Source organism: Salvelinus namaycush, chromosome 20, assembly GCF_016432855.1.
Source record: "Salvelinus namaycush isolate Seneca chromosome 20, SaNama_1.0, whole genome shotgun sequence".
Classification (NCBI taxonomy): Eukaryota; Metazoa; Chordata; class Actinopteri; order Salmoniformes; family Salmonidae; genus Salvelinus; species Salvelinus namaycush.
This window is the reverse complement of record NC_052326.1, coordinates 31,115,864-31,131,027: the sequence shown is the minus strand read 5'-3', so window position 1 is coordinate 31,131,027 and position 15,164 is coordinate 31,115,864. Positions and strand designations below refer to the sequence as shown.

The following is a 15,164-nucleotide window of genomic DNA, read 5'->3' as shown; positions in this document are numbered from 1 at the left end:
AAGGACAACCATCTCTGCAGCACTCCACCAATCAGGCCTTTATGGAAGAGTGGCCAGACGGAAGCCACACCTCAGTAAAAGGCACATGACAGCCCACTTGGAGTTTGCCAAAAGGCACCTAAAGGAGTCAGACCATGAGAAACAAGATTCTCTGGTCTGATGAAACCAAGATTGAACTCTTTGGTCTGAATGCCAAGCGTCACGTCTGGAGGAAACCTGGCACCATCCCTACGGTGAAGCATGGTGGTAGCAGCATCATGCTGTGGGGATTTTTTTCAGCGGCAGGGACTGGGAGACTTGTCAGGATCGAGGCAAAGATGAACTGAGCAAAGTACAGAGAGCTCCTTGATGGAGAAACTGCTCCAGAGCGCTCAGGACCTCAGACTGGGGCGAAGATTCACCTTCCAACAGGACAACGACCCTAAGCACATAGCCAAGACAACGCAGGAGTGGCTTCGGGACAAGTCTCTGAATGTCATTGAGTGATCCAGCCAGAGCCCGAACATCTCTGGATAGACCTGAAAATAGCTGTGCAGCGACGCTCCCCATCCAACCTGAAAGAGATTGAGAGGATCTGCAGAGAAGAATGGGAGAAACTCCCAAAATACAGGTGTGCTAAGCTTATAGAGTACCCAAGAAGACTCCATGCTGTAATCACTGCCAAAGGTGCTTAGACAAAGTACTAAGTAAAGGGTATGAATACTTACAGTATTTTTTAATACATTTGCAAAAAAATCCCAAAACTATTTTTGCATTGTCATTATGGGGTATTGTGTGTAGATTGATGAGGGGAAAAAATATTGAATCAATTTAGAATAAGGCTGTAATGTAACAAAATGTGGAAAAGGTTTACTTTCAGAATGCACTGTAAATACAAAACATTTACATAGATAGACAAAAATATTCTCAACCTCCAGATGAGTATGAGGGGGGATTTTAATTATAACTCTTACAAGCTTGTTTCGCTGGTAGCTTATTCTTTAGATGTTTAGGGCTGCTGGTAAATCCTGATGTGCAGGCATAAAGAAGTGACATTGGACTAGTCTTTAGGGTGTCTATAGCTAGGTTTCCATCCAATTGGCGACAGATTTTCATACCAATATTCTAAAATCTTCATAAAAACAATATACCATTTGAGTTTCCTCTTGAAAAATCTGGCGTCGAACAACATGACAGGGAAGATTTTAATTTACCAGACATCCATATGCATTCAGATCTGACCTGGCGCAACTAGCGCCATCAATAACAGAGGGATGTTGGTCAAATGAGCCACATTTACGTGTCCTTAAACAGCTATAAGAAATTACAAAAACACTTCCTTGTGTTTTGATGTGTAGTGTATGCTAAACTTCATAGCTTTCCTAAACTTTCCAAAAACAATAATTGTCCACCTCACGGGTCAGCTTTCAGAGATTTGAATATTAAATTGCATCAGGGCATTGCATGCATAGGCCTTTAGGCTTAGATGTCCACTGTATAATATTAATATTTTAATTGTATACATACTACCGTTCAAAAGTTTGGGGTCACTTAGAAATGTCCTTGTTTTTGAAAGAAAAGCACTTTTTTTGTCCATTAAAATAACATCAAATTGATCAAAAATACAGTGTAGACATTTAATGTTGTAAATTACTATTGTAGCTGGAAACAGCAGATTTTTTTTTTTATAGAATATCTATATAGGCGTACAGAGGCACATTATCAGCAACCATCACTCCTGTGTTCCAATGGCACATTATGTTAGCTAATCCAAATGTATCATTTTAAAAGGCTAATTGATCATTAGAAAACCATTTTGCAATTATGTTCGCACAGCTGACAACTGTTGTTCTGATTTTAAAGAAGCAATAAAACTGGCCGCCTTTAGACTGGAGCATCAGTATTTGTGGGTTCGATTACAGGCTCAAAATGGCCAGAAACTGGCCCTAACCAGAATAGAAAAGATTGGGAGGCTCCGGTGCACAACTGAGCAAGAGGACAGTACATTCGAGATCTAGTTTGAGAAACAGACACCTCACAAGTCCTCAGCTGGCAGCTTCATTAAATAGTACCCGCAAAACACCAGTCTCAACGTCAACAGTGAAGAGGTGACTCCGGTATGCTGGCCTTAGAGTTACCAGCCTCAGAAATTGCAGACCAAATAAATGCTTCAGAGTTCAAGTAACAGACACATCTCAACATCAACTTTTTAGAGGATAATGCCTGAATCAGGCCTTCATGGTCAAATTGCTGCAAAGAAACCACTACTAAAGGACATCAATAAGAAGAAGAGACTTGCTTGGGCCAAGAAACACACGCAATGGACATTAGACCAGTGGAAATCTGTCCTTTGGTCTGATGAGTCAAAGTTTGAAATTTTTGGTTCCAATCGCCATGTCGATGGTGAATGGATAATCTCTGCATGTGTAGTTCCCACTATGAAGCACGGCGGAGGAGGTGTGGGGGTGCTTTACTGGTGACACCGTCAGGGATTTATTTAGAATTCAAGGCACACTTAACCAGCATGGCTACCACAGCATTCTGCAGCTCTAAGCCATCCCATCTGGTTTGCGCTTAGTGGGACTATCATTTGTTTTTCAACAGGACAATTACCCAACACACCTCCAGGCTGTGTAAGGGCTATTTGACCAAGAAGGAGAGTGATGGAGTCCTGCATCAGATGACCCGGTCTCCACAATCACCCGACCTCAACCCAATTGAGGTGGTTTGGGATGAGTTGGACCACAGAGTGAAGGAAAAGCAGCCAACAACTCCTTCAAGACTGTTGGAAAAGCATTCCAGGTGAAGCTGGTTGAGAGAATGCAAAGGGTGGCTACTTTGAAGAGTCTAAAATATTGTCAAGTCTACTCCTGCTCCCCGGCACTCAACATTGCCGGTTTACTAATCACTGGTTCTGACTACCATCATTACGCACACCTGGCACCATCGTTACACACACCTGTGCCTCATCGTGACACACCTGGACTCCATCACTTCACTGATTACCTCCCCTATATGTCACTCCCTTAGTTCCATTTTCCAGGCAGTATTGGTTGTGTTTCATGTTCAGGCGCTACTCTTGTTTTTGTATCGTTCCATGTTTATAGTATTATTAAACTCACCTCCTGCACTTGCTTCTCGACTCCCAGCATCTCCGTTACAAATATAAAATATAGTTTGATTTGTTTTACACTTTTTTGGTTACTACATGATTCCATATGTGTTATTTCATTGTTTTGACGGCTTCACTATTATTCTACAATGCTGAATATAGTAAAAATAAAGAAAAACCTTTGAATGATTAGGTGTGTCCAAACTTTTGACTGGTACTGTATATCAATCTATATAAAAGGTCTATATAAAGGAAGAGAAGCTTAGTCCTAACACCAGAGAGATATGCATTTCTTTGTCAGATGGCTGTTGCGGCTACTATACAGATATAGACGTACAGGAGGCTAATTAGTTCAATTTCGATCCGAATATTTTTTATAAAGATACTCATATAATCTAACAATATAATGCTTAACTCTGGTAGGCCTCAAACAGACTTTCTCACCTTAAATTCAATTGACAGAGTGACGCGACGCACTGCCTTCAGGAAGTTTACCCAGGACACTCCTGACCTGCAAACCAACATTTTATTTCATAATTGGTAAAAGTAAGAGTCAGTTTTAGATTTTGGTTAGTCGTTTTACATGCGTATCCTTATCGAGATTCCCTAAAAAACACACCTCTTCGATACAACTACGACCGGAAGTGGCTTTTTCGCAGCAGGTTAGGATAATTCGATTCCTAACCTGATATAAAAAGTAACATACGGTCGTAACTATATCGAAGTTCCGTGTCCTTATCTTATATACTCTGCCTTTTTCCTGCAACAACTCAACTTCTCTGTTGTGCTCCTCTCATTGAAAGTTCAAAAATGATCCGGTTAATGGTATTCAAAAGAACAGTTTACGAAAAACAACTTTTCCTGTTCCTGTTCCTGTTTCGGGGTTGATTTTGTTTCACTGGTAGGCTACAATGAACATTAAGACAAGTCCTCTTCTCAATAACGTTACATGAAAGATATGAAAGCGTGTTCAACGTGATTTCCCGTTGTGTCATTGAGAAAGACCACTCGTATGATCGTAAGTTATATTAATCTTCACCTTTGTCAGTTTAAGTGCGTCCACGTCTTGAAAATGCCTGTACCAAAATTATCAGAGTTGACCTTATCTCACAAGAAATTCAATCAATGAAAACAAAGTTTGAAGCTAGGGGAACAACATGCTTTGTTTTCAACAATTGCAGTATGTTATTTAACATTTAATGGAAAATCAATAGTATATGCAGGTTTTCAAATACAGCTCTAATAAGTTTTCACAATAATCGTATACACTTCAACATGTGATTGAAGTGGTAATTTGAAGGCTGGCTGTATCAAACATGAATGAAACTTTTACATTACCTTATTAGAAAGCCTGTATAAGACATACACATGTAATGGAATTGACAGTATTTTCCTGTTATGTTATGAATGCTTTCTGTTTTATGAAGTGGTATGAGTTCCTGTACAGTTTACAATTCTCGTCACAAATAGAATATGCCTCTTGGAAAAAAACAAATGTGATTTTATTATGCCTGAAATAAAGGCGTTTGATAGGTATCAGTTGTATTTAGTACATTTAGAGCCAGGTATTTTTAGTTATACTGTAAAAAGTGTTCAGTGATTTCTGTGTTTGACTTTGGACATAGACCCCACAGATGTTTTGTATGATAGGGCCCCATTCTCTCCCCTCGACTTGGTTCCCTTTTTCCTTATCACTTCCTTCTTTAGACTCAAGTTGAGGGAGGGAAACTAGACCTTGCACACAACTGACGATAGCATAACATAACAGTATATTACACTCACGGGAGCAGAAGTACCACCTCAACATTTATTTTTTGGACTCAAAGGTGATTATTTTTCATGTACATTGTACTGTACGGGTCTCTTTTTCAATGGCTTTGTAAAGATCCCTATGCTGCTGAGATGGAGGAGGCGTACACAGAGCTGTACAGGGAGTTCCTCCGACTGCGCTCACTATGTCTGAAGCAGGCTGCTCTACTCCAGCAACTCACAGAGACACTGAGGAGACAGCGAGGTCACTCCCATCTCCTTTTTATATGATAAGAAATTATATGCTTCTCATACATGCCTGTTCTGCAGGTTTTTTGTGTTACGATGAATGCCAAAATCTGTGAATTCGGTGCGTACTGTATATACAATATAAATTAATCTAGTAGGCTACAAGACAGTCAAGATGTTTGACAGACTTATAAAATCTGGTTCCTTCCTTAGGAGAAGCCCCTGTTCCTGATGGACAACCCAGCGTAATGGCATCAATCCCAGTCCAGTGCACCCAGGATGGCCTGGGGTCTCTCCTTGCACGGCCAGAACCCCCAATGGTACCAACACACAACCCTGCTGCACACCGTGGCGGTATAGTCCTATCTGGGGCCTTTGGCTCACTCTCTGATCTCCTGGAGGGGGATTTGGGCAGACTACGGCTGGACTTTGCTCATCCAGGGGCAGAAAGGAATGAGGTCCTCAAAGCCGCCCCCCTCAGGCCTCTGGATCTACCTGGGGGTAATAATGGAGAGGTGGCACCCTCCAGTGTCTCTGGGGACTCGAAGCAAGCAGGTCGATTTTGGGGTGATGATACGACCCGACAAATGTTCCGGGTAGGTTTCTCCCCTTGAATTCATATTTAAATGTTTTATTAGACTTAATCATTTGACTAGTCACCCCCTCCTTAGATGCCCTCGGCGTGTGGCTCCTTCTTGGACAGTGAGTTCCTGAGCCAGACCGGGGGAATGATGCTGATGTCAGAGGTGGCAATGCAGTCTCAGGTGTGTGACTTCTGCAATGCTGTGTTCCCTGGCTACACCACCACCAGGGGGGACTTCCTGCGCCATCTCCACACACACATCAGCTAAAACTCTGGTTCCACGTTGATTCAACATCATCGCATAGATTTTTTGTGGTTGAAATGACATGGAAACAATGTTGATTCAACAAGTCTTTTCCCAGAGGGTTATTTTGTTGCCACAGTGATCAGTAATTTGCGCCATGGGTCCTGGTCAAAAGTAGTACACTATATCATAGGGTGCTATTTGGGATGCTGCCTTTGTCTTTCACAATCAACGCAGCGATGCAAAAGCACACAGCAGAACTCCTCAACGAGCCACCAGATTGGCAGCTATATCTCCCTATATTTAGTCTGCTATCTCATCATGGTGGTGGGGGGGTGGGGGGTGCGCAGACTCACATGGAGTGAAAAGAGGGTGACATCACAGATACAGGTGAGTCATGCAAGCATCGTTTGTACAGGATTAGCACTCAGCACAGAACTGGAAGGAACAAACAACTTGACGGCGGTGATGATGGTGGTGGTGATATTGGGGGGTGAGTGGGAATGTCTGTTTGGACTTAGTGCTTTTCTATTAGTTCCCTAATTGCTGGCAGCATTCGAATGACGAAGGCTTATTCAGCCTTATCGTACATTTGACTCTTATGCTCCGTCAAAATGGATATCCTCAAAAGGAGTGCAACAAATGGGGCCACAAGATTTTTCAAACAATAAAATAACATTTATTGAGATTTAACAAAATAAATAATTTTCTGTTCAACATAACAAACTGAGGTTGTTTAATGCTTGTGAGGCAGGAGGTTACAGTTTAGGTACCTCATGGTAATAATGTGTGCATCCCAAATTGCATTCTATTTCCTCTATAGAGCACCACCTTTAACCAGAGCCATATGGGCCCTGGTCAAAAGTAGTTCATTATATAGGATATTGAAGGCCTTTTGGGATGCAGAAAATGAAATGTCCTTGATTCACCCTGATTTCTTAATCATCCAAACACCTTTCTTTTCAACATTCATACCCAGTAACATCTGATGATGTTTTCTTAAAAAAAAAAAAAATTAAATTATCCAAAACTCCGTTGTCAAAGAATTTAGTGTTTTAATATGACATACATACTGTATAAAAAAAATAAAACATTGGGAGATGATCATTTGTCATTGTTACCTAAGTAATTGCCTCAAGTAACAGTTATGCAAATGATTGTTGCTTGTAAATTATTGTTGCTTGTTTAAGCCTTAAGTTAAATCAAAGAATGTTGAGTTCACCAATAAATCTAATCTAAGGGCTCAATAATATTTACATATTAACATCCAAACCCACCTCTCCAAATGAACATAGTCTCAGTGGGTGTAAGTGACACTTGCTGCAGTATTGGGAGGAAAAGGCCTCTGAACCTGATTATCGTCTCTGTACACATATTTCTGTTTATCATCTAACTATCAAACGGTCAACACTCGAACGAGTGACACTTTGCAAACCAAGCTTTAACGGCATTGTCATTACAGATACTTATCCTCATCACAAGTCCTTTCTCAGTTACAACCTTCTGATAGAAGGAACAAAAATAGCACCAAAAGTTAGTCATGATATCAACATTTTGCATCCATTGTCCCGGTGGGGGAGGAGGGGATTATTGGGATTATGTTCATAGGGGACAAACCTCCCACAGTTGTGTAAGTGTTACTGTAGTCCTGTGGAGATGTGGCTAATGCCCTCGGAGGGTTTGGGCACACTATATACAGAGGTAAAGTTGTAGAGCACCTGTCTCTCAATTTCAGTACTGGAGGGCTGTAGTATTTGCAGGTTTAGGATGTGTTGCCTCTGCCTGAACCACCCGATTCAGCCAATCATGGGTTCTGTCCCAAATAGCACCCTATTCCCGAAATCATGCACAGCTTTTGACCAGGGTTCTGATCAAAAGTAGGGCATTATGTAGGGTGCCATTTAGGATGCACATTTGATTTAGATTGGAATTATTTATTCCACGTCCCCTCCCCTTCCCTGTACTACTACTGTTAGTGGTTTAAGTACAGATGGAAAGCCTGCTGAGTTTGGCCCTCCAGGATTGAAGGTGATGAGAGGCAGGGTTGTTGATGGGTTCTCAGGATGATGAGTGGTTGGTTTCACTACTTTCCCCCTTGGTCCGAGTCATCTTTGGTGCTGCCAGGGCTGCTGCTCCTGCACACTGCTACTGAGCTCCTCCTCTCCGCCTTAGCCTCAAAGTCTTGAATGGGAAAGATGAGGGCTGTTAGCCTATATGCCCGACTGAGACAATATGATGACAATACATTATTACTCCCCCTGAACCTTTGAGTGCTTGCTATGGTCAACTGTACACCAATTAATGCATACTAGATTGGTTAGGGTCATAACTTTTACGAGTACTTCACTTACTCAAAGTAATAAAACTGGAAATACAACAACACCATTCAACTATGGTAGCAAACTTTAATATTTGAAATGGAATATTAAATGTCAAGGGTTTTGTCTGACAGAATGAGCCCACCTACAGGCTAATAGGATAACACTGTAGAGGGAGTAGGTGCAGTTAAAGTATAGTCAGAGGAGACGGGTCGTGTTGCGTGAGTGAAACAGAAAAGGAGAAGGAAACCAAGGTGAGTGATAAGAACAAAGGACGACGGAGGGGAAGTGAGAGGGAGACCGACGTCATAGAGAGATGAAATGGTTGTTTTTCCCCCTCTACTTACTTCTTAAGTAGAGGGAGAGGGAGAAAAATAAGCCTGTGCCATTTCCCTGCCCACAGGTTTTTATTTTTGTTCTCTGTCGCTCGGTGAGTCAATGCAACGCCCCTCCAATTACAGCCCACTCCTTCGCCCCCTCTCTCCATCCATCCCGCCCTTCAGCCCACATGCCTAACACACTGTGACGTCAGCCGGTGGCGGAGCGAGGGAGGGGGTCTGTTTCTACCGCCCCACAGCACTTCCTCTGCCCCTCCCGCTATCATTCTCTCTTTCTCCCACTCGATCTCCCTGTATCTTCTCCACCCTGCCTACTGTGACAGCCTAGTGCTACGGCACAGTAGTTTTATTCACATCTGAATGGCTGTACCTTTAACATTTTAATGATGCGTTATAAGATGTGACAGGGTAAAGGGTTAAGTACAATCATTTGAAGTGTCATAATCAGTTATTTACATACGCTACTAGACCTCATGGCAATTTGACTGTATTGACATCCATGTCAATTTTCAGTATGGTTTGTAGCTGATAGGCTACCTCCTCCCCTCTCTATCCCCCAACTAATTTTCCTTCTTTCTTCTCCAGTCCCAGCTAGTTAGAACTCAGACCTGGCTAGTGGGAGGAATCACAATAGAGATTCTGACTCACTTGGGTTCAAACCGAAGATCCTTGAAACAGTCTTTAAATGACGGTAGCAAAACTCTCCGGCCTTTTAGCCCTACCTCAGTTTCTACTTGTTATCAATGTAAACGATACTGGCAACAGGGACAGTATGTTAAAGTGATAGTTCACTTCAAAATTTAAGTTTGTTAAAAAGATTCAGGCCTCGAAAGTGGTTTAATATCAGGATGAGTCAATGTGCCAGTCAATGTCCCACGCCATCTGTTGCGTAGCTCTAGTGAGATTTGGCTGTATGTCTCAATCTCAAATTAATGGGAAAGATAGGCACCGTTTAAAAACAATGAAATGAGACAGTGCATATTTCCTATTCATTTGAGATTGAGACGTAGCCGAATCTACACAACAAATGTTGTGAGACAGAGTCATCTCAACATCACAAAAACCTTTTAGGCCTGAAAAATTCAGACTATCACTTTAAGAGTGTTAGTATGATAACTCTTGCATGATAATGTTTGTAAGCCATTATTCAGAAAGTCACCTGTGGTATGTGTCCCCTCTGACCTAAGGCTGACCTTGCCAGCACGGTCATGTGACACCATCCTAGCCAATCGCAGCCCCTCATCCATGAGCGTTTGTTGCATGAGATGGCGATTCCAGTTGGCAGGTATGGAGGTGTCGGTGGGGGGGCGGGGTGATGGAGATTGGTTGCACTGTGAGCCTACGTCTAAGACAGACAAGGTTAGGTGTGAATGCCATTTTGAACCAATCACATATAGCTGCTTCTTGACAAGGCTGAGATTGCATCCCAAATGGTACCCTATTCCCCATAGACGGTTTGGTTGATTAGCAACAAAACCGACACGTGCGCAACTATGGGGCAAAAAAGATGGGGTTGGCATAGATTGTTGACAAAATGTAAATACATTTTAGTCCCCAAATGTTTATTAAAAACAAATACATTTGCACAATGAGCACTTGTCTCTCAAATACATAGTTACAGTTGTTGATGCCCTAGCTAGTGAATTTTAGCCATATTAGCATAGACATGAGTCAAAACGCCTCAAAAGAATACATGGTATCAATAACAAGATACAAAGAGCTGAAACGAGCCACTTACGATTCCCCATATGGCAGCTTCTTGTCATTGTTGCTAGTTATTTGACTGTTCAGAATCATAACACCACATGGCCTTCTGCCTCATCGATGCTCACACATTTTTTGTGACGATGTCAGCCAACCTGTCTATTGGGCTACGATCAAAAGTAGTGCACTATATAGGGAATATGTTGCCATTTGGGACACATATGACACCACAGAAAATATTAACTATTTAGGCTTGATTATAAATGGTGCTTTAAAGTCAGTGGGGCTCTGTGACATTTACAGAAACACATAAAGAATGTCTGGGAATGGAATGTGATTAAGTGACACTGTACAAGATCAGTGCTAAATGTTTTCAACAATTACTGTATATACTGTACATGCTAGACTTACTTGACTTAAGCCGATATAAATGCTAGTGTTACTAAGAAATAATATTTGGATCTGGACACCATACATACCTTGTGTTAGGCTGTCCAGACTCTCTCCTGATAGGCTGTCCTCGTCAGCCCTCTGGGACACGCCCTCTGACCCTTCAACACCATGGAGGGAGGACACACACTCTGACACTATCACCTGAAACACACACACTTAACCATTAAATACACAAAACATCTCAAACACACACTTCCACACTATCACCCGAAACACACACCAAAACGTAATATTGTGTGTATTACAATGCAATTACTACTGAAAAGTACCTATGGTATAAATTGATTTATGAACTGGGTGATTTGAGTCCTGAATGCTGATTGGCTGACAGACGTGGTATATCAGACCATATACCATGGGTATGACAAAACATTTATTTTTACTGCTCTAATTATGTTGGTAACCAGTTTATAATAGCAATAAAGCATCTCGGGGGTTTGTGATATATGGCCATTAAACCACGGCTAAGGGCTGTGTCCAGGCACTTCGCTTTGCGTCATGCCTAAGAACAGCCCTTAGCCATGGTATATTGGCCATATACCACACCTCCTCAGGCCTTATAGATTAAATATTGTAAAGGACTAATTGAATTGTAGCCATGGTATAAATTACAGCATATAAATTATTGCAATTTATTCCCATTACAGCTCATTCATTGTCTACCAATGCCGTATCCAATAGATTACCAATATTATGTTGACAAAACAGCTTTTGTACACCCACAATAACACATTTAAACAAGAGTGAGATAGAGTTTGGTATAGTTTTACTCTTTCCTGTTAGGGGTTCAGAGACTTTAGCCCACTCACCTCACTTTTTACTCTCTTTTGGGATGGTAAGCTGCAGTCATCTGCACTTGATCTGTAATAAGAGAAGGTATAATAAAGTAAAAAGGCAGTAAAAGAAGAGCAAACCTCTTGTGCAAACTCCAGAATTCAGTTGGTCCTGTTTTGTTCATTAGCAAGTAGTAGCTCACTATATCCAATTACAATATAAAAACTGATGTTGAGTAACCAAACCTCGAGGCTATTTGTGACTAAAAGTAAACACATACATTATTCATTGAGTTTGAAAGATGTTTTTTTGTTATTGATTATATGAGACGCTTGAGTGTTTGAATGTGCTTTAATTTAGTTGGTTACACAGTATGACTTTGTTTTTAAGCTGATGCACTGACTGCAGTGCTGTCTGACTAATAGCATGACCTTGGCTAGGCTTAGCTATGTGTGCTGTGGGAGTTCCCAGCTTTCCCTCTGTTCTATACGCCCACCTCTCTTCGCCCCTATGCTGCCTGCAACCACATAGTAGTTTCTCTATGATCATATCTGGTTGAGAAAAGGAATCATATATTCTCAAGGCAAAGCAGAACATAACATTTGAATTTCTAATATCGTAACTCTCTCTATTTGGGTTTCTTTGTCTGCGTCCCAAATGGCACCCTATTCCCTATGTAGTGCACTACTTTTGACCAGAGCCCATAGGGGATAAAACCTAGTTATAGAGGAAGAGACAGAGGGTGGGATGGTCATCAGATTGGGGTAGGGAAGACCCTAAACTGCGCAGGCTCGTGCCCTTACCTAGCATGCTTGAGTGTGGAGGTGTAGGCGCATTCTCTCGCCACCTGTCTAGCCAATGAGAAGAGCTCTACCCGTCGCAGAAGCAGAGCGTTGTCACGCATACAGAACTGTGCAGCTGCTTCATTGATGATCAGCTGAAAATGAGGAGGACATAAAGTAAGGTGAAAGGGGAAAGAGAATGGTAGAATGATATGAACAGCATGATAAAAAGAAAAGGCTCAAGCCTAACACATACCGGTACACAGAGACCTCTAATAGTGGAAACACTGATGCCCTTACCTCGTGATGTGTGAGCTGCTTGCCCTCCCTCCTCTTGGAGTCGAAGCGGCCGTAGATGAGGCTGTACTTACGGATCTCCTCCTCCTTGGCCACATCCTGGGGTGCCATCTTGAAGATGTGGCCCACCGTCTTGGCCATCTTCTTGTTCATCCTCAGCAGTGTCTTCACCTCTCTGGGGTCCGACCTGGGTAGAGTCCTCAGGAGCCTGTCCACGCTCTCCCCCACTGCCTGCGCCGTCTCCCCATCCAGCTGGCCCCCGGGCCAGGCCGAGAGGGCTGCCGGAGAGAGAGATGAGGAGGATGCCGGGGGCGTGGAGGGACCTGGGGGACGAGGGGGGAGCAGAGGTGGGCTGGGCTGCTCCTCGTCCACCCCTGAGGCTGAGGCGCTATTCCCGTCCTGTTCAGGGCTGAGCCAGTGGGGGTCCATTGGGGACAGCTTGTCCCTGTAGTGGGTGTCCTGGGGCTGCGGTGAGGCCTGGGAGCAGGGGCTTCTGGGGCTCCCGCTGTGCATAGGGGTGAGGCATGCCCTGTCCTCTCTGTCACACGGTGACCCCGGCTGCCCGTTGCTCAGGGACTTCCTGAGTCCTCCGGCAGCGGTCCCGCTAGCACCCGTCCCATCAACCTTGAACAGAGGGATTCCCCCCAGGGGCACGTTGGCCAGGGGCTGGTTGAAGAGGGCTGGGTTGGCCGCCCAGTCGCGGAGGGCCTTCTGCAGACGGCGCACGTGCAGTGGCTTGGTCGCCATGCCGACCAGCGCCATGATTTCCAAGAACTCGTCCTCTGCAGCCTCACAGAGCTGCTGCACGTCGTCGCCACCCTGCTGGATGAAGGTGTCGTAGTATGCCAGAAGGTTGGCCCTCTGCAGCACCCGGTACAGCTGCAGCTCGCCCAGCGTGCGTGGCAGAGACATGGTGCAGGACTGGAGGTGGGAAAGAAGGAACAGACCGGAGGAGAGTTACTCAAGAGTCTTAAGTTTTAATAAATGGCTCATCAATCAATGGTAGGAGTATTGTGTTGTGTGTACAGAATGCTTTATTCATTTGTTTGCTATATGGTATAATCTATATGTATTGTTATTTCGGGTTATGTTTTCTTTGGAATGTTAGCAATTTTCTACCAATCTTTTTGTGGTGTAGTGGTAACTACTGCTGTGATGCTATATCTGGGAACAGATGTCTCATATAAGAACACCTAAAGTCAATATCCATCAGATGTCTTGTATAAGAAGACAATGTCAATATCTTTTAATTTTTTAACCAAAATTACTAAATTAGATACTTATACTCCAATAGCCTACTTTTCCTGATAGATTATCACCAATAATAATATACTTTGGCAAAATTTCACATGTGGGTGCCCAACCCTCTATACCTCAAATATGCAGGATATGTACACATGGTATTATTGGGGAAATGTAGGCCTACAGTTTAGAAATGCACCATTTTTGATCTCTTATTCAAGTTGTGAGAATTAAAAACAGTTTGTCTATTCTTATGAGACCCGAATTTGATAGTTCATATTACGCACAAAGCGATGGTTACGAAAACAATAATTGAAAAAACTATGACAATAGTATTACGCGCACATCCGTCCAAGCCCAATACCAGACAATGCATATATCTATGGAATTACACACGCATGTAAAATTTCAGAATAAAACATTTAAATGACTAATGTAATCTCTTACCTCGTCCACGTCGTCCGACGGCTGAATTGGCAGAGGGGACCCGCGCTCACTGAGTGACCGAGTGGTGTCTCCAGCAACAGAATCCAGTTTTCGCGCAATATGTGCCGCCTCGTAATAGGCTCGATTATGGAATGCTAAAGGTAAATGAGCAAAAGCCTAATGGTTATCTCACTTTTAACCTTGTCGAAAGTCCCATCCAATCCCGTTAAATTGTTATCAATGAAAGGGCTGAGACAAAAAATAATAATAAGAAACGGTGATCAACAGCCTATTGTAAATACCTTAAATTGATTTGTATAATCGCTCTCTTTCCCTGTACAATCGTTTTCTTTCTCACTTCGGAGTGGTGTTGTCATCAGCTAAATCCCTGAGCATATCGTAACTCGTCTGGATTCGTTAGCAGATATCCTCCCCTGACGAACCGTATTGGTTGCTGGCTGCCTTTTTGCTGGTTGTGTGGGTGCGAGAAACCTGGGGGCGGACTGCAGCACGCCATCTGACCGAAAAAGAGCTTTCCTCTCCCGGTAGAGAGGCGGCTTTCAAATTGGAGATGTGGGAGGCGGGGGCTTGAAAGGCTGAGGTTTGCTTATTAACCCTTTCATTTTCTGATTTTGTCTGCCCACTTCGCAATAAGATGCACCTGTCTAAGCCTATTCAATACAAACTGAGGACCACATAGGCTACCATTCTGGTCAGTCACATAAATGTGTGAGGTTAGCTGTATGATAGCCTATGCTGATAATAGCATAACCTTCGATTTAATTAATCTCCCTTTATTGCACTAGATCAGTTATTTATATTGGGTGCTGTTTCACAGATATATCGTATTGATATACAGCGCAGTCGTGTAAACAGAATGGACATACAGTAATAGCCTTGTGCAGCAGAATCAT

At 42.8% G+C, this 15,164-nt stretch overlaps 2 protein-coding genes across 3 annotated transcripts; one reads left to right on the top strand and one right to left on the bottom strand.

Annotated features, from left to right (window-relative positions):
* Positions 1–3,744: 3,744 nt before the first annotated feature.
* On the top strand, positions 3,745–10,064 carry LOC120065233. The gene is made up of 4 exons (XM_039016048.1): positions 3,745–4,109; positions 4,977–5,105; positions 5,303–5,685; positions 5,761–10,064. Exons 2-4 carry the CDS (start codon positions 4,994–4,996, stop codon positions 5,938–5,940), a joined length of 675 nt encoding a protein of 224 aa, XP_038871976.1. The 5' UTR covers positions 3,745–4,109; positions 4,977–4,993; the 3' UTR covers positions 5,941–10,064.
* LOC120065232 (NGFI-A-binding protein 2-like) lies at positions 6,573–14,750 on the bottom strand. Of its 2 annotated transcripts, XM_039016046.1 has the most exons (8): positions 14,553–14,750; positions 14,272–14,405; positions 12,586–13,503; positions 12,307–12,440; positions 11,539–11,590; positions 10,756–10,870; positions 9,732–9,917; positions 6,573–8,097 (listed from the first exon to the last, which is right to left on the bottom strand). In XM_039016046.1, exons 3-8 carry the CDS (start codon positions 13,492–13,494, stop codon positions 8,000–8,002), a joined length of 1,494 nt encoding a protein of 497 aa, XP_038871974.1. In that variant the 5' UTR covers positions 13,495–13,503; positions 14,272–14,405; positions 14,553–14,750; the 3' UTR covers positions 6,573–7,999. The 2 variants fall into 2 exon arrangements, with proteins under 2 accessions (XP_038871974.1, XP_038871975.1); XM_039016047.1 differs by lacking the exon at positions 14,553–14,750 and having other exon boundaries at positions 14,272–14,532.
* Positions 14,751–15,164: the final 414 nt, after the last annotated feature.